General features: G+C 40.7%; 1 protein-coding gene across 2 annotated transcripts; it reads left to right on the top strand.

The window, feature by feature from the left end:
• The first annotated feature begins 247 nt into the window (after positions 1-247).
• On the top strand, positions 248-3,357 carry LOC103960490 (probable auxin efflux carrier component 1b). 2 transcript variants are annotated; one of them, XM_048574495.1, is made up of 6 exons: positions 248-1,767; positions 1,977-2,253; positions 2,338-2,423; positions 2,522-2,650; positions 2,752-2,828; positions 2,942-3,357. In XM_048574495.1, exons 1-5 carry the CDS (start codon positions 633-635, stop codon positions 2,790-2,792), a joined length of 1,668 nt encoding a protein of 555 aa, XP_048430452.1. In that variant the 5' UTR covers positions 248-632; the 3' UTR covers positions 2,793-2,828; positions 2,942-3,357. The 2 variants fall into 2 exon arrangements, with proteins under 2 accessions (XP_048430452.1, XP_048430451.1); XM_048574494.1 differs by having other exon boundaries at positions 250-1,767; positions 2,522-2,679.
• The last annotated feature ends 15,619 nt before the right edge of the window (positions 3,358-18,976 follow it).

Genomic DNA, 18,976 nt, shown 5'->3' with positions numbered 1-18,976 from the left:
CTATCCCCCAAAAGACTTAAAAAGCTTCACAAAAGCCCTGGTTCTGCCATTAGAATGCCATAAATATAACCCACTTTGGACAAGCATTGTCTACCCTTTCATTTTCAATGTCTTTTCGTGCTCTTTTGTTTGTGTAATCATAATTAAGCCATTTTAATATTTTATATTACTATTCATTTTTATCTTATTATTTCTATAGAAAAACAATATAAAATATTACGTGGCTTAATCGTAACCATACAAAACAATAAGGCATGGAGAACACCAGAAGTGAAAGGGAAGGCTATCCTTGTCCAACCCACTGTACTTCTCTCCCGTATCCCCACATGCCACCGTCAGCTCTCCCTCCCTCCCTCTCTCTCTCTCTCTCTCTGTAGATTGTAGTTAGAGAGAGAATCAACACTGGTGATTTTCCGGTGATTGCTTCCCTTTACTCATCTCTGTCATTGACTCTTTCCACGAAAATGAGTTGATATTTTACTTCGAAAGTCACCCACAGAACTTGATTTTCCTTCTGATTTCGGAAAAATCTCAACTGGGTTCTGATACTAACCCCATTTTCCCATCTGGGTAGTCCTCAAGTCCCACAAAAACCCATCAAAAACAGAGAAATTCGCCACCTTTAACCAAACATGATCAGTTTCACAGACCTGTACCACGTCGTCACCGCCGTTGTGCCGCTGTACGTGGCCATGATCTTAGCCTACGGCTCCGTGAAATGGTGGAAAATCTTCAGCCCCGACCAATGCTCCGGCATCAACCGGTTCGTCGCTCTGTTCGCAGTTCCTCTGCTCTCCTTCCACTTCATCTCCACCAACAACCCCTACGCCATGAACTACAGGTTCATAGCGGCTGACACCCTTCAGAAAGTCATCGTCCTGGCGGTCCTGGCTGTGTGGTCGAGAACAAGCGCCAGAGGCTCTCTCGAATGGTCCATCACTCTCTTCTCCCTCTCCACTCTGCCCAACACTCTGGTCATGGGGATACCACTTCTGAAGGGCATGTACGGCGACGCCTCCGGCAGCCTCATGGTCCAAATCGTCGTCCTCCAGTGCATCATTTGGTACACTCTCATGCTCTTCCTCTTCGAGTATAGAGGTGCCCGCCTCCTCATTGGTGAACAGTTCCCGGACACCGCCGGCTCCATCATTTCCTTCAGGGTCGATTCCGACATTATATCCTTGGACGGGAAAGAGCCGTTGCAGACAGAGGCCGAGGTAGGAGAAGACGGGAAGCTCCATGTCACCGTCAGAAAATCGACGAGCTCTCGCTCCGAAATCCACTCCAGAAGATCCCACGGACCCAACTCCGGCGTGTCCTTCACCCCAAGGCCTTCTAATCTCACCAATGCGGAGATTTATAGCCTTCAGTCTTCGAGAAACCCGACTCCCAGAGGCTCCAGCTTTAACCACACTGATTTTTACTCCATGGTGAACGGGAAAAACAACATGAGCAATGCCAGTCCGAGACAATCGAACTACGGCAATGTGGGGTATGATGAGGAGGCCGGAGGAGTTGGGGGGGCCAGAGGACGAGCAAATGGGGGGAGTTCGGGGTATCCGGCGCCTCCCAGTGCCGGAATTTTCTCTCCGGTGACCGGACCCGCTGCCGGGGCCAAGAAGAAACCCATTGGGGCTGATGGTGGCAAAGACCTTCAAATGTTTGTTTGGAGCTCAAACAATTCGCCTGTGTCGGAAGGAGGCATTCATGTTTTCAGAGGAGGAGAATATGGCAATGAACTTGTTGGGGTTGCTCCCCACTACAAAGGTAATGCTTTTGCAGTTGAAATATCTGTTTGTGCTAATTCCTGTAACTGTAATTGTATTTGTCCGGATCAATGTTTCAAGTTTTTGTTTGTTTTTGCTTTTTTGTATGTCCCAGTTTTGTCCTCTTGCTTTCCAAAACAAAAATCCCCTGCTTTTATTGGTAACATTTGGCATGTTGAATCTTGATCCACAACAACTGCTGTTGAATAGATTATGATGAGTTTGGCCGAAATGAGTTCAGCTTTGACAACAGGCCGGCTTCAAACGAGGCTGATCGGGAAGGTCCGGTGCTTTCCAAGTTGGGTTCGAGCTCCACCACTGAACTCCACCCCAAGACAGCTAATGGTGGTGAATCAAAGACCGCAGCCATGCCGCCTGCTAGCGTTATGACCCGACTTATTCTGATTATGGTGTGGCGAAAACTGATTAGGAACCCAAACACTTACTCAAGCCTCATTGGCCTCACCTGGTCTTTGGTCTCCTACAAGTAAGCATTACTGACTTGTATAATACATCAAAGGGACCTTTAAAATCATAACTCCAAGCTATAATCTGTGTTGTGATTTTCCAGGTGGCACATTGTTATGCCTGCGCTTGTAGCCCGCTCGATTGCCATTCTGTCTGATGCAGGTCTTGGAATGGCCATGTTTAGTCTTGGTATGTTTAACTTGTAGTCCATTGTGCTAAATGTCATACACAACTACAGTCTGAAGTATATATCGTTAATGATCATTTTATTTGTAATGGGATTGCAGGCTTGTTCATGGCTTTACAACCAAGGATGATTGCTTGCGGAAGTACAATTGCTTCCTTCGCCATGGCAGTTCGATTCCTTACAGGGCCGGCTATCATGGCAGCGGCCTCAATTGCCGTTGGACTGCGAGGTGTTCTGTTGCACATTGCCATTGTACAGGTGCGGGAGTTTTAGCAATGCAGTAACAAATTGTACGGGGAATTTATTCTTGTATTGTGTTTGATTTTTCAGGCAGCACTTCCACAAGGAATTGTTCCGTTTGTCTTTGCTAAGGAATACAATGTTCATCCAAACATACTAAGCACCGGGTTCGATCACCAACAATCTTCATCTTGAATTTGATTAAACGTCACGTCTCTTATTAGACTAGTAGCATTCTATCTGAATTCATCTGATGAGTCCTTTTGTTCCTGTTCTGCAGGGTTATCTTTGGAATGCTAATCGCTCTTCCGATCACATTGGTTTACTACATCTTGCTAGGGCTTTGAAACAGAGATCTCTTTATCATGTCGAACAAACGTAGTGTAGGAGGATTACCCTTTTGGCATTAGGGTGTTTTTTTCTTTTTTGTTCTCCTAACCGCATAGGTTTTCAGAAGAAGGTAGAGAGAGAGAGAGAGAGAGAGACGTGGAGGAAATATAGACATTGACAAATTCTCTCCACACAAGGTTTAGAATTTAGATATGGAGGGAGAAATTGAGAAATGAGCTTTTAGAGCTCACTTATGCTGTAATTTGCTTTTTATATGAACCCTTCTTTCTTTTGTGCCTCTTTTGATGAAGTGAAGCCTCCCTCTCCCCTATTTTTTACCTTTTTGTCAAGGGGGATTTTACTCAATTGGATTCTCTATGCAAAGATATTTAAAGCTCAATTGGAATGGATTTTCATTTAAAAAAAAAAAGAATTAGTTTTAACACTTATTATTACACATTAAACTTCAATGATCCAAAATGTTTATTTGTTAAGTTTCGATTCGTAGATTATTTTTATAAAAATTCAATTCAATTTAAAACTGTTTGCCTATTTAATTATAATGATGAAATTTTAATATGTTTTAGAAAATAAAGTGTTGGTCAATTTTTGTGAATTCAATTAGATGTCTCGAATATTTTGATTTGGCTAATATTTTACAAGAATAGTTTATGAAGTGTAACTTAAAAAATAAACAATTTAAATCATTAAAGTTCGATGTGGCATAAGCTTAACATCTAATCCCTGTTTTTATAAAAGAATGAAAATTCCTTTCCGCTGCCTTTAAAGCCAATGCTTGCTTTTATTCTCCGTGTGGAACAAGAACCAACCAAACAGTGGACAGTCTGTATTTTCAGGAGAGGGATCATCTCCGGATCCTTTCTACCTAATCCTCCTTATCAAATAATCATGATTCTTGAAATTTGATTTAATAGCTACAAAGAGGAATCCACTCTAAAAATTATAATAACTTTAGTTGTTGAATCAAATTTTAAAAATTCAAATTATTTGATAAGTATAATTAGGTGAAAGGAATCTAGAGAATATCTCTTTCCGTATTTTCAGCCTTCCACAGCTGAAAAAATAAACAAGCACTTTTATTAATGCTTTTTAGCAGCTTTGTGAGCTGTCATTTGGCTTCCTATTCATTTCACTTGCGTACACAAACTCATAAATCTCTGTTTTTTCCTCTTTCTTTATACTATTATTAATGTTTTAACAATTTCTGTGACCTAAGGAGTAATTTACTACACTTTCTTTTTGAGTCATTATACTATCTCATTGCATTAAAATAATGTTAATTAAAAAATTTAACACATAAAATTGTATCTTTATTTCAAAACTTATGAATAACTAATCAAGTCCTTGAGGGCAAAGGCTTAAAGCTTTCTAAGCTACCAAAGTAATAATATGCGTAATTTTTTTTCAATACATCATTGATTTAGTAGATTAAAACATCACGTGACGGTAAAACGCATATAGAAGCCTCTATGCCTGTCTAATATATGTATAATCTCAAATCTCAATGGATGGGATGGGATGGGGGGATGGACGATATAGCATGCATGTCGGTTGGTTTATTCTCTGTAAGTCTCCCATTTAGGATGTGTTTGGCAGCGCTTGTAAATCTCTCTGCTTTTGGTCTTTGGATTGGGGAACAAGGACCGCTCACAGAGACCGAGACTCAGAGAATTGGTTTCTTTCTTTCTTTTTTCTTGTTTTTTTGGTTACAAAAGATTAGTTTCTTTCCCACCAAGTTGAAACATTTTTTTAATATTATTATTAAAAAGCATAAGAGAATTTAAAACCATTACAATAATTTAAAAAATAAAAAGTATAATAATTTAGAAAATTGAGAATTTCAAATTTAATATGCATCAACAGCCTATCACAAAGATATTAGACGAAATGCAGGTTCAACCTTTTACTAGCAATAGCAATTGCAATTTGCATTGGCCAATAAAATTTCAGCTGATACTATAATATTCTAAACATACAAAAAAAATCAATTTATTTTGTCTTTAATTTCGCTTTTAGATGTGTAGCCACTAGGGAGAGAGAGAATCAATGAGGTTTAGCCTACTTTTTTACTATGTAAATAATATCGATTCTTTAAAAGTGACTTGTCTTGAAGGTTATATCTAATTTACCAAAGAAAAAAAAAAGGGTATACTAATCGAAAATGATTTCCATACCACATTTTTGGTATGCGCATTATTGCTTGTATTTTCTTAAGAGAGAATTGTAGCAATAATCTTTTAAATTTAACTCAATTGGGGCAATGGTCCCTCAACTAAAAATTCATGACCATTAGTCCCTTAACTCATTCAAACGTGCAGCTATAGGGTCCTTTTCGTCAACTCCATTAGATTTCCGTCAAAATAAGTCATGTTAAAAAAAAAAAAAAAAAAAAAGGCATTTGCACGTCTCATTTTAACGAAAGTTCTAACGGAGTTAACGAAATGGATCATAGCTGCACGTTTTGATGAATTAAGGGACTAATGGTCATGAACTTTTAGTTGAAGGACCATTACTCCAATTGAGTTAAAGTTGGAGGACCATTGCTACACTTTCCTCTTTTTCTAAATGTTTTTTTTTCTTTTTTTTAATTTATTCAGTTAGAAAGTCATAATAAATAAAAGCGTGTAGGAAGAAAGTGGTGCGTGAAAAATCACTTTCTTGTCAATTAAGGAACAACATATTATTCATTAATTCATTTTCTAGAGGATTCTTTTGGTGTTATTGTTAGAAAATGTGTATACATTTGAATGACTTAATGATTTCTAATTGAAATGATTTTTTTGTAAGAGTGATTTTAAAATGAAGATTAATAATCAACCATTCTGATCGTTTATTCGTCAAAATGTATGCAATTGAGAGAATATGCATCCCACATAGGAGGATGCAAGTATTATCTCATTTTCACTATCACACTAAACAATTTAGTTTTGCTTCACTGTTGCTTGACAAAAAAAAAAAAAAAAAAAAAGAAAGATAAAAACTTTGGGCTAAATTTTACTACGTTTGGTTTATAAAGTAAAATTAATATTTGATATGCATGTTGGAGAATAGTCTAACACTGTAGATATAATAAATAATAGGAGTTTTAATAAAACACTCTTGGTATCATTTACTTTTAACGCTAAGGACATTTTTAATCTAAAAAGTCACTTCTGATATTGTTCACTTACAACATCTTTTTGTCCTTTTGGTTAAAACTCAAGTTTTCAAGCCATTTTTATTAATTTTTCTTAAATAATAAACAATTTATATGTCAGTGGTTCACCGTTAAAACTATTACGACATTTATATAGGTGAGTTTTGTCGTAGACCGTGATGAGCTTAAAAAATTCACTACGATATCATTGTATGCTATTCTTCCAACACGTCAGCTTAAGAATATTGAATGAATGACTGTTTTTGAAAAGAAATGTTGGCTAATGAGGCAATGGTCAGGCTCTCGGAAAGATGTGTTAACTCTGACCTAACGTATTGTCCAATTTCTGGTGTAAGAATTAGTTTCTCATGTGACCTTGGGAGGAGTTGTGTTGGAGAATAAAATCCCACATCAAAGGGTACAAGAAAATAATACCAATTTACACATGTGAGTTATAAACAATTTATATCTACGAGCTTCACAACTAAATATTACCAAGTAATTCCTAGTTAAATTATCAAACAATATTAATATCAAGAGGAAAACGTAGCAATAGTCTCTTAATTTAACCCAATTGAAGTAATGGTCTCTTAACTAAAAATTCGTGACCATTGGTCCCTTAACTCATCACAACATGCAGCTATGCTCCTTTTTGTCAACTCTGTTAAAACTTCCGTTAAAATGAGTCACATGCCACACATGTGAGATTAAAACAAGGGGTAAATTTGAAAAACCAAATGAGAAAAATTGTAGTAATGGTCCCTCAACTTTAACCCAACTATAGGAATTGTCCTTCCAACATGACTCATTTTGATAGAATTCTGACGGAGTTAACAGTTGTGGGATCATTACCAATTGAGTTAAAGTTGAGAAAACATTATTATAATTTTTTAATATCAATAATATTAGTGATGAGCTATGTAAGACGTAATATGTTTATCAACGTAGTTTTTCAAAATAAAATTTTAAAATCATGGGAATATTTCCTTCTCCATTCCAATTTCCACGAGAGAGAGAGAGAGAGAGAGAGAGAGAGAGAGAGAGAGAATCTTGAAGATGTAGACTACTTATAAAACAAATTGTCATATTCTCACTGCACATATTCAACCATCATAAGAGAGAGAGAGAGAGAATCTTGAAGATGTAGATCATATTCTCACTGCACATATTCAACCATCATAAGAGAGAGAGAGAGAGAATCTTGAAGATGTAGACTACTTATAAAAGAAATTGTCATATTCTCACTGCACATATACAACCATCATAATCATGTCCCATCATTTCAATTCATCTAAAACCAAATTTTCAAAGGAAAATTAATGAAAATTACTTGAAAACTTTGAGTTTTAACAATAAGAACAAAATAAAGGATAAAGTGAATAGTACCATAATTGACTTTTTAGTGTAAAAATGTGGTTTTTCGTTAAAGTGAATAGTACCGGGAGCTTTTCGTTAAAGTTCCCAATTTTCAGATCAAGCAAGCTGAGTTTATGGGACTGCATCAAAAGAATAAAGCTTGGCTCCTCAAACATTTTTAGGGGTTTCTTTCTTAATATTTCTGACTAGTTTACAAAAATTTGTTTTTATGATCATAATCGTTCATATATTATAAATTATTATATACTTTTAAAAGAATAAAGCTTGGCTTCTCATGTAACAATCTGTATCACATCCCGACCCGGGCGGGACCACTTCCCGGGCCCGCTCCACCACCATAGCACGATATTGTCCGCTATGGGCCCCGACCACGCCCTCATGGTTTTGTTTCTGGGAACTCACACGAGAACTTCCCGATGGGTCACCCATCCTGGAAGTGCTCTCGTGCGCTACTCGCTTAACTTTGGAGTTCCCATGGAACCCAAAGTCAGTGAGCTCCCAAAATGCCTCGTACTAGGTAGGGATGGGAATATACATTTAAGGATCACTCCCCTGGGCGATGTGGGATGTTACAATCTGTCCCTAATTTTACCGCTTTATTAATTTTAAAAGTGTGAATTGACTAAAACAACCTTGTGATGCCACGTGGACCTCAATGTTCCTCTCACTTTTCCACTTTTATTTTTCCATTTCTAAATAATACTCATTTTTATGAATTCGTGGACGCATACAGAATCGAATTCGGAATCTCAGTTATGCTTCCTTTTAGAAGAAATAAATTTGAAATTTTCATTTTTTCTACCTATTGCTATAATTCAGTGGTGGGACCCACGTTTAATTTTTATAGGATAATGCTTGGGTCCTCCCCAATATACTGAAATTACATGTGGCCCAATCAAATAAAATCATGTGTCATTTAAATTTCCCTCTAAACCTATAAACAAACACCCAACTTTAAGATTGCTCTTGTAACCAAACAATCAATCTCTCCCATCTCTCATCCTCAGCCCATGTCGCAGATCCCATTGCTTTAAATCCAACCCAAATTTCTTAATCAATCTCTCTCCTCTGTCGATGTGACATCCCACATCGTCCAGGGGAGTGATCCTTAAATGTATATTCTCATCCCTACCTAGCACGAGGCCTTTTGGGAGCTCATTGGCTTCGGGTTCTGTAGGAACTCTGAAGTTAAGCGAGAAGGGGCTTGAGCAATCCCATGATGGGTGACCCACTGGGAAGTTGCTCGTGAGTTCCCAAAAATAAAACCGTGAGGGAATTGTAAGCCCAAAGCGGACAATATCGTGCTACGGTGGTGGAATGGGCCCGGGAAGTATCCCCTCGGGCCGGGATGTGACAATTTGGTATCAGAGCCTAACCCTGGTTGTGGTGTGCCGACGAGGACGTCGGGCCCCTAAGGGGGGTGGATTGTGACATCCCACATCGCCCAGGGGAGTGATCCTTAAATGTATATTCCCATCCCTACCTAGCACGAGGCCTTTTGGGAGCTCACTGGCTTTGGGTTCCGTAGGAACTCTGAAGTTAAGCGAGAAGGGGCTTGAGCAATCCCATGATGGGTGACCCACTGGGAAGTTGCTCGTGAGTTCCCAAAAACAAAACCGTGAGGTAATGGTAAGCCCAAAGCGGACAATATCGTGCTACGATGGTGGAGCGGGCCCAGGAAGTGTCCCCCCGGGCCGGATGTGACAGTCGAACTGAACCCTACCCACTCATACCCAACCTTTTCCTTCACCATGGCAGCACTTACACACCTGCTCACTCATTGGCCGCGACTTGGAGCCATTTACTCTCCTTGCCACCATGATTGCATCGAGAAAAAAGATGGTCAATTTGGGGTGGGTTTGATGGAAGAGAGATGAAGGAGGAGGATGCGTGAATGTGGTCAACAAAACATGAGTACACATAGATAGAGGTTAGAAGAGTTCAAAATTTGTCCAAATCTCCATTGCAAACCTTAGGGGGGGAGATAAGAGGTGTTTGGTTACAAAATATGTGCGAGTCTGAAATAATATTAAATGGATAGGTGTCAAATTTTATTTATGATCAGTAAAAATGGACAAGTGTTAAATTTTTATTGATGGTCAGTACCCAGGTATTGTCCATTTTTATATAGGATTGGAAATCCAAAGCATGATTTCTCTATGTATGTGGCAGACTCTTCTTGTTTTTATAATCATCATATTCATTTCTTTTTTATTTTAACCATCACATCCATTTCTTTTATTTAATCTCCATTTTCCCATCTTTTTTATTCTCTTCTCTCTGTCAGCCAATCTCCCTCACTCAATCTCTGTCAGTATCACTCCTTGCCTCAACGCTCAAACTCCCTCACTCTCTTCCTTTCCCTGTGTCTCATTTATGTCTTCCTCTCTCTTGCTGCACGATAAGAAGGCCGAGGAAACATCACCACCATCACCATTTTTCATGGCGAAAAACCACAAAGCCAACCAGCCATTAAACCCAAAAACAATGGCAAAACCCGAACTCCTTCAATCTCTCTCGTCCCTCTCGTCTTTGCAAACTCAAGACGTGGTGAAACTGTCGACCTCATTAAATCTGGAACCACCACCACACTACTTCATTCTGCTCAGGACACCAAGGCACAAGGCATTTCACTGCACAGTGGCTACTCCCACGGTTCGTTGTCTTCTCCGACGAGACACACCACTCCCAACCTCGGGTTCTTGACGATTTATTCGGCAAAACCTTGCCGTTTCAGGCGAAACTTGGTTCTGGTTTCTAACCTTCATCGTCACAAGGAGCACAATTCGAGCTTGCATGCTCAAATCGTTCTCGTTATCACCGAAGTCCGACGAAATGCCCCCTTGGGTCAGTGAGATTCCTACCAAACTTGACTTCCTCGGCCACCTTGGGGCCCTGATTCTGGTATATTTTCTGTTTCCCTTGTTCCCATCTTTTAATTCTTATATTATATGCTTGATTTGGTGGGAAATTTTGGAAAATGATGTTCTTACTGCACTGTTTGTACAACAAGGTTCGAAATTGGGGCCAGTTTTACAATTAATTTTAGTCTCATGGGCAATTTTGTAAAATACGAGTTTTAGACATATTAACGGTCGATTGCACATTTTGTGTGTGATTTGTGTTTCAAGTATTTTGTCAATGTGCAAGTGGCCTTTTACTACAGTGGTGGAAATGTGTTGAGCCCTTGCATGATGACCTAGATTCGAACTTCGTCGATGGCTAGTCTAACATTTAATCTAACAAAAATATATCGTTTGACAAAAAAAAGAACGAAAGTATTTTGTCAATGTGACTTGGTATATGTACAAGCTTAATTGGATCAACAAATGACACTTCTCATTAAGAGCGAACAAGTTATTGTTTTTGTGAGTGGGTCTTCTTTTTTATATAGTATATGTAAATGCAAATTTCCGCCGTCTCTAGCTTTGACGAAAATGCACCTGCAAAATAATCAACACATTTGATCTAAGACCTAAGCCTCACGCACCCACGAGGTGAGAGGGGGTTAGGCCAATGGATCTCTGATGCCTAAGTTAGTTTCTTTGAGAAGAGTAAAGTGTTTAAAGCTTTTTAGGACAGCAAAAGCTTACCAAAATTTGATAGAATATGAGGTATATATAGGAGGAGAAGGTCAACCATAGTGTTAGGGTTTTACCTTACACATGGTGGCATCCTACTGGCCAAGGTTTATGGAGAAATATTATCAAGATATTAAATAGGAAATAATATATTGAGATAATGGAGTAATTATTCCTAATTGAATTAAATAGGGATTACTTACTTGAATGGAGTCAATCTTCAATTGGGAATGTATTAAAGATAGGATTTAGGTAATTAATCCTTATCTTTAATGCTTTGACTTTTCCTTGCCAAGGGCAAGTGAGCTATAGGCAGTTGTATTCAACTGCTGGGACCTTCAGGGATGTGAGTTACACATGAGAGTATCTAAGGAGTCCTACCCATTTAATGAGGGCAATCTTGTCTTTCTTGGGTAAAAGTCCACGTGTCGCCTCCAGAATATTTGAGATTATTTTAGGCTCCACAAATTCCCCCACACATGTTAAGCTGCACGTCGAAAAACGGTAGTAGGTGTAGAATTCCCTAGCTACATGGGCCTGTAGAGTTGTTTCCCAATTTGAACTAGATCTCTTTCTTTAACTTAGAGGTAGACTCTTCTAAGAAAAGGAAACCAATTGCCCCAATACTATTTAATTATGCCTTAAGCAGGGAATTAAATAAATTTGGAGAACAATCTTCATTCCAATAAGGAAGAGAGAAACTAGAGGAAATTTGTTTCCCTTTCCCTAGCACTCTTATTCTCTTGCCCTTGCAAAGAGTCATTTCTCGTTGTTGCTCTTCTTCACACCGCACCTAAGTAAGGAAAAGGTAATTTTCTTAGTCTTCTTGGGTGATGCTGCTGCGGGGCAGTCGTCGAGGGTGGTGCGGCACATCGATTGGTAAGGGCCAAGAATTGGCTCGGCGCGGGCTGAGAAGGTGGCGTGGCAAGGGCCATGGCTTGGACTAGTCAACTCAACTAGAGCCAAAGGTAGTTGCGTAGCTACGGCTGCGACTTAAGGCGCTAAGGCACAATGCAAAGTGAACCACGGGGCTTGAGCTTATTTTGGGGGCCTGAATCTAACATGGGGCAATCAGGCATGCTGGATGGTGTGGAGTATATGAGGTCTCGCCATAGGTTGCTCGACCCCTCAAGCAAAGGTGATTATGAGTGGGCAAGGTGAACGGTGCATTGGGCACGAAGCTAGGTGAGCCGCGAAGCTCTAACCCTTCTAGATTTTGGCTTGCCGCCAGCCAAGTATAATGAGGCAGGCTTAGGCCTGCTATACCGTGAAGGATAGAAGAGAAAAAGGCACAGGGTGCCATATTTCTTGCTTATGACCTATGCTACAGGCCGAGCTTCATGGGCCATGAATTGCGTGGCCGGGGCTACAACTTGGGCACGAGGCGCTGTGTTTAGCAGGCTGGACACATGCCCATGCTGCTAAGAAGAGAAAAATGTGGGCTGAGGTCCATGTGGATCAAGCATCAGCTAGAGAGAAAAGCTTGTTTTTCATCTGACTTCTCCCTAGGAGAAGAAAAATATTGTTGAATTTGAGCCTGTGAAACTTATTGCTTCGAAGGTGGCCACTACCATTCCTAAGAAGATTGCCCACCGAAATGGTTCGGTGGTGCCCCCGGTGTCCGAGTTTGTATCGAAGCGCGCGTCGGGAGCTAAGTATTGTTTGGCTTTTGATAGGCTTGCTACTATGAAGAGTGGGAAAGTGGATTCCGCTACTAAGGTAGCGGCTGGGTGTGTTCCTTCTTCTGTTGCGATTGATTCATTTGCTAAGAAAGGGAAGTTTGCTCACACAGGCAGTTGTGAAAGATCCACCGAGTCTGAGTCTGGGGAGTTTCCCAAGGTTTATGCGCTGCTGAAGGCTGACTTGCTTGAGGACGTTGATGCATGCACTAAGTTTGTTGATAGTGTTTGGAAAATTATCATCTGCTCAGACTCTTATACGAAGTGTCCTGCCTACTCAAGGAAATCCTCCTTGCTTGCTATAATGCATAAGACTTTGATCTTGGCAGTTGAGTTTATGCGCATTGATCAGGATGTCGTTAAGTATACTAAGGAGGCTGAAGTGGCGTTGACGGCTTAGATTCGCTTGGTTACTGAAAAGATCGAGAAGCTCGAATCTGAACTAGCCATTTTGAAGGGGTCTAATGTCTATGTCTCTGCCCTCAGTTTAATACAACTGGAGATCGTTCATCAGGAGGTCATCCATTTGAAGGCTAAGCTTAGTGCGATTCAGGTGATGTTGGAAGCTGGAGAGAAAGAAGTCAGTCATGTTGCACTGGTGTTAAAGACCTTGAGCGTGTCAATTCAGAGCTACTATCTGCTTGTTTCTCCAAGGACGAGGAGCTTGTCTTCATGCATGCTGAAGTGTCTCGTCTCAATGATGTTGCCAGTAAGCTTGAGTCCAAGGAAGTGGATCTGCAGGATGCACTGTCTGTTAGCGAGAACTTGAAAAAGGAACTGGGTGAGCTCCAAGATGCTCACACTGGGCTTATTAAGGAGAATGTGTAGCTGAGGAATGAGAAGGTGGGTCATGAAGTGGCGCTTGCTTCTTGTCAGGCCAATTTCTATAAGCTTGGCTATGTAGACCATCTTTAGGGTAGGCCGTCAGATTATGAGTTTTCCAAGAATGACTTGGAGTCTTTCTTTATTTCTCTAGTTGATCTGCTTGACTTCTCATTTGAGGTTGCCTTTGGTTAAGCAGTTGAGGGTTAAACAGTCCAGGTAGGGACAGATGAGGATGAGCTGATGGAAGCTCTGAATGCTAAGAGCAGTGTGGCTGCTGAAGGCATGGCAGTCGAGGGACCAGTAGTTGCGTAAGCTGCCTATGAGTAGTCTTTTTATTTAGACTTAGGAATTTTCTTCTTTTCCTTTTTGTTCTGCTTTATTTGAACTTTGTTGGCCTTTGAGTTGGTTTATCAATTTGCTAGAAATTTAATAAACAATTTTCCTTGCTTTGCTTCATCCTTCAATTTTGCCATACCTTTTGCAAAACTTTACCGTAGGACAGGCGGTTGGGTGAGCTGCTTCAATGAAGCAGTCGATCCCATGTCATTACTTAGGCTTTAGTTTCAGCTTCGGGGCTCAAGGAGCTTTACCTGCAACAGAAAAAAATGCAAGATTTCTAACTTATAGAGTTAGCGAAAGCAGGCGAGTTCGCGTAGCTGCTATAGTTGCAAATCTCGGCTTCAATGACTTCACGAGCCTTAGCCATCTCGGGGCGTATAATGAAACTTTTAACTTATAAAGCTGACGGCCGGACACGTGCTTCTTGTAGAAAGCACAGGAGTTCGTGTAGCTACTATAGTCGTACATTTTGGCTTTAGCGGCTGCACGACCTTGGCCATTCCGAGTCATGTTACAAAATTTTTAACTTATAAAGCCAACGGCCGAACACATGCTTCTTGTAGAAAGTAGAGGAAATCCACGTAGCTGCTATAGTTGTATATTTCAGCTTTAGTTCTTGCAAAACTTAAACCGTAGACCGTCAGCCGGAAATGCTACTTTTAAATAAGCAGACAGGTTCGCGTAGTCATAACAGGTGTAAGTCTTGGTTTACAGATTACCTTGGGTTGCCAACCTTTGGGTCGTCGTTCTGGCATCTTACTTACAGATGCAGACGACTTGCGTGACCATTTCAAGCATCGTCCTTGGCTCTCGGATGCGTTTTAGGCTAAAGGTGCAGGAAGAATTGCGCCTCAAAAGCCATATCCTTCTAAGTTGTAACTTGATTTTGCATGTCGCTTAACTAGTATTGCAACACTTTAGAGTTGAGTTACGTTCATAAAGACTTGCACGTTGAGGACGGACCATCTAGTTACGTGAATTCTTTCATGGGTAGGAATCTTGAACTTAGCATTTCTTCCGGTTAGAGACCCGGGCTCCCACATAATTGAATCCTTCAGTCGACTAAGTCTTCTTAGGAAAAAGTTTATTATGGCCAATTCTGGGAGTCGTCTGGCGTAAGTAGCCGATGTATTCAGGGGAAACTGAGCAGTCGTACAACCCATCCATATCTAGATATTCTGGAGTAGTTTACCTTCTCACGCTGAAGAGCAGACCCAGATGGGTGTTGGGGAATTAATTTATCCTCTCGCACTGTAGAGCATACCCATATGAGTGTCGAGTGGTTAGTTTACCCTCTCGCACTGAAGAGCAGACCCAGATTGGTGTCAGGAAATTACTTTACCCTATCGCATTGGAGAACATACCTATATAGGTGTCGGGGGATTAGTTTGCCCTTTCGCACTGGACAACAAACCCAAATAAGTGTCGAGAAATTAGTTTACAATCTTGCACTGAAAAGTATACCCATATGGATGTCGGGGGATTGGTTTACCCTCTCACACTAAAGAGCATGGTCAGCGTAGCGTGCCGCGGGACAAGTTTAGCTAAGGGTGGCACTTGAACCCGAAAATCGAAATTGAAACACAAACCTAATCCGAATCGAACGGTATGGTTTTGTGATTTCAAAACGGTTTCAATTTTAAACCGAACCAAATGAAGAAAAAATGGTTTGGTTACGGTTTCGGCCTTCTGAAATCGAACCGATACCGAAACCACATTCCTTTATTAAATGTTAAACTCGAATTGGTTATTTCATTGAGTCCATACATATAGTATGTTTTGAGCTCCTACTGAGGGAATTTGTGCTGCTCGGACCCTATTAAAGCAGTGTGTGTTGAGCTCTTTCAACTACATGCTCATTACTCTTGCGTTACTTTAGCATTCCGTATGCCAGAAAATTAGGAGCAGCAGACGTCGTTGACTGCCACTAGGAACCACCCATCCCCCACCAACACCGCTTCTGTTTGTTTCACTCCCACTCTGACTCTCAAGTGACCGATTTCTTGTCTCTTTAAAATTGGGTAAATATAAGGGAAAGATGAAGTTTCAAAGTGAAGGATGAAACAATCAATCAAGGATGCGATCCCGATGCCATTCCCATTTCCAATTGTAAATGGAAAATGGGAAATGGAAGAAAAAAGGAGAATTGCAATGCAGATCAATGACAGGGAAAAACAAAAGCCAAAAGGAAAGCAAAGATCCAGGTGAAGTGATAGGGAAAGATAGACAACTAAGACTACTTGCGAGTCCTTGAGTGAATACTAATCAAAGACAGTGGTTACTTGTTTTTGATTCAAGAAAGTTGAAACACCAAAACTATTTTATTGAATTGGATGAATGCTGTATTGAAGCCATGCTTGATTAAATTTTAATATTGTATGCATGCTTGAGCAATGAAGTAATAGAAGTGTATATCAAAGCAAAATAAAATGAGATACTTCTAGATAACCATAATAGTTTTTTCAAGCAATGAAACCAAACCAAAACCATTTAAAACCAAATCGAACCAAACCAAATGGTTTAGTTTCATTTCGGTTTTAGCCTCAAAACCACAGCGAACCAAACGGCAAAAACTTGCGATTTTGGTTTTGGTTTCCCTCAAAATCGCACCAAACCGAACCACGCCCACCCCTAAGTATGGCATGGTTGGGAACTGTTGTGCATGATAAGCGCAGTTGGGAGCCATAGAGCTGAGGTTAGCTAAGGCAGTGTTACACAGGCTAAGGCAATGTTACACAGGGCAGGAGGCGGTGCTCAATTATCGGTATTGGGCGTAGTGGGAGGCAGCGTTAGAATGTCTACGCCTTTAACATCATGCATCTAGATTGTGCAGAATATTGCCTCATGATGACGACTACATACTTCTGAAGGTATGGCTTAAGCTTCCGAGTTGCAACAACTAGCACCAAAATCAAAGTTTTGATTTTCGGGTATCTAGTTTTAGCATTGATGAGAGTTTTTGAACTTTGAAATACAGGTGATTGGGCCCCCAACTCTTCTCATATGAGGGTAGAGCTTATTGCTGCTTCAGATATTGCCGTATAGATGCATAGGTTCTTCGTTGCTTCCGGCGTGGACAGTAAGGAAGGTAACGTCAGTTACTTCTTCAAGTCTTGTAATGCTTTCTCGCACTTCACCGTTCCATTTGTCTTGTTATGCATCCTGATCTCTTTGAAAAAAGCTCTCATCGGTCGGTAGTAGCTAGAGGAATTGGTTGGGTGCAATTGTTTGTTAGGTCAGACCTTGCACGGTTTATCGCTTGTTTGCTTCCTGGCTTGTTTTTGTCATTAAGCGGTTTATTGCCCGCCTTCTTCTGAGTTGGCTCTACGTCCTTGTGCGGCTGCTCAAGCGGCTTCTGGAAGCACTTGCCCTCATCCCAGATGAAGTGCTTTTCTGCCAAAGCATAAGAATCTGCCAGGGTCAAGTTCTTGCCTATGATCAATTGTCTGAAAAATGGGTGATCTGCTAGGAGCCCATTCTAAAAGGCTGAGCATGCAATGCTATCATCGCATCCGAAGATCCTTTCATTCTTTACCTTGAACTTGTCGAGAAATGTGCGGAGTGACTCCTTCGGGTCCTTCATGTTAAAGAGGTGGTCAAACTTCTTCTTGATTAAGCGATAGGACGAATATTCCTTAGTGAAAACCAAGGAAAGTTCACTGAAGTTCTGGATTGAGCGTGGCTGCAGGGTGTGGAACCAGTCTTGTGCCTTACCTTGGAGTTTCATGGCAAAGATTTTGCACATGAAAACATCATTGTTGCCATAGAGAGTTATGGCACTTCGGTAGTGCATCAGGTGTCTGTCCGGATCTTCATCTCCTTTGAACAAGGTGAAATATGGCGGGCTAAACTTCTGCGGTGGCTCCGTCTGCTCATGTTGGCCACATCTCTACGAAGGGCATTGTCGGTAGTCTCAATACGCTGGAATCCACGTACCTGCTGTACTATAAGCCTTTGTACTTCCTCCTAGATTTGCGCATAGTGGGGGCAGCGGAGCCTTTGGCTGCCTCCGATGTTGACTACTCGTCTATAGTGCTATTATACATGTCATGCTCGTTTGTGCCGTGATCGCGGTGCACTTGGTTCATTTTGTGTTACTCGTCGTTGTGTTTAGCGAGGGCTGCTAGTGGAACTTAAGTTAGGCTGCTCTCGTGCTCTTTTCGGTTTGCCATGTGGCGCCTACTCCGGTGCCTCATAGGAAGATCTCCTTTGGGGCCTAGCTTCATGTGAATGATTGCTTGGAATATCTTAAGTGCTCGTCGAAGTGTGGACCCAACCTCGAATGTACACTGACTCGTGAGCCGAGTTAGGAATGAACCTTTTTTTGCACATCTAGGCTAGAGAAAACGTTTTCCCGAGGGCCTAAACGAGATGCATAATAGATGACATGCAGCTGCTTGGCCTTTCTTTGTCCCAAAACAGCCCTTATGGCATAATCTGAGGCATCGCACATAAGCTCAAAAGGAAGACTCCAATCTAGTGGAACTATGATGGGGGCCGAAGTTAGCATCTTTTTGAGGTAATTGAAGGCCTTCTTACATTCATCGTCAAACTTAAATGGCACATCCTTTTGAGGAGTTGGCATAGGGGTGTGGAGATCTTCGAGGAATCTTTGATGAATCGTCTATAAAATCTTGCATGTCTAAGAAAAGATTGAACCTCTCTCACCGAAGTGGGAGAGGGTAAGTAGTGTACAAGATCTATTTTCGATTTATCAACCTCAATTCCCTTTGCTGAAACTATGTGACCTAAAACTATGCCTTGTTTTACCACAAAGTGACATTTTTCCCAATTTAAAACAAGGGTAGTTTCGATGCATCGTTTCAAGATTAATGTGAGATTAGCTAAACAATCATCAAACGAATCACCAAAAACACTAAAATCATCCATGAAGACTTCAATAATCTTCTCAACAAAATCTGAAAAAATACTTACCATGCATCTTTGAAACGTGGCTGGTGCATTGCATAAACCGAATAGCATTCGACGATAAGCAAAGGTACCAAATGGACAAGTAAAAGTGGTAT

Source organism: the organism of the source record quoted next, unplaced genomic scaffold, assembly GCF_019419815.1.
Source record: "Pyrus x bretschneideri cultivar Hongxiangsu unplaced genomic scaffold, Pyrus_bretschneideri_v1 Contig72, whole genome shotgun sequence".
NCBI classification, from domain to species: Eukaryota; Viridiplantae; Streptophyta; class Magnoliopsida; order Rosales; family Rosaceae; genus Pyrus; species Pyrus x bretschneideri.
Note: the sequence above shows the minus strand (reverse complement) of the source record. Positions and strands in the feature narration are given on the sequence as shown.

Coding starts and splice junctions, on each gene's coding strand:
- LOC103960490 (XM_048574494.1), top strand. CDS start 633: ATGATCAGTTTCACAGACCTGTACCACGTCGTCACCGCCGTTGTGCCG. Junction 2,254..2,337: donor TGGTCTTTGGTCTCCTACAA/GTAAGCATTACT, acceptor GTGATTTTCCAG/GTGGCACATTGTTATGCCTG. Junction 2,424..2,521: donor AATGGCCATGTTTAGTCTTG/GTATGTTTAACT, acceptor ATGGGATTGCAG/GCTTGTTCATGGCTTTACAA.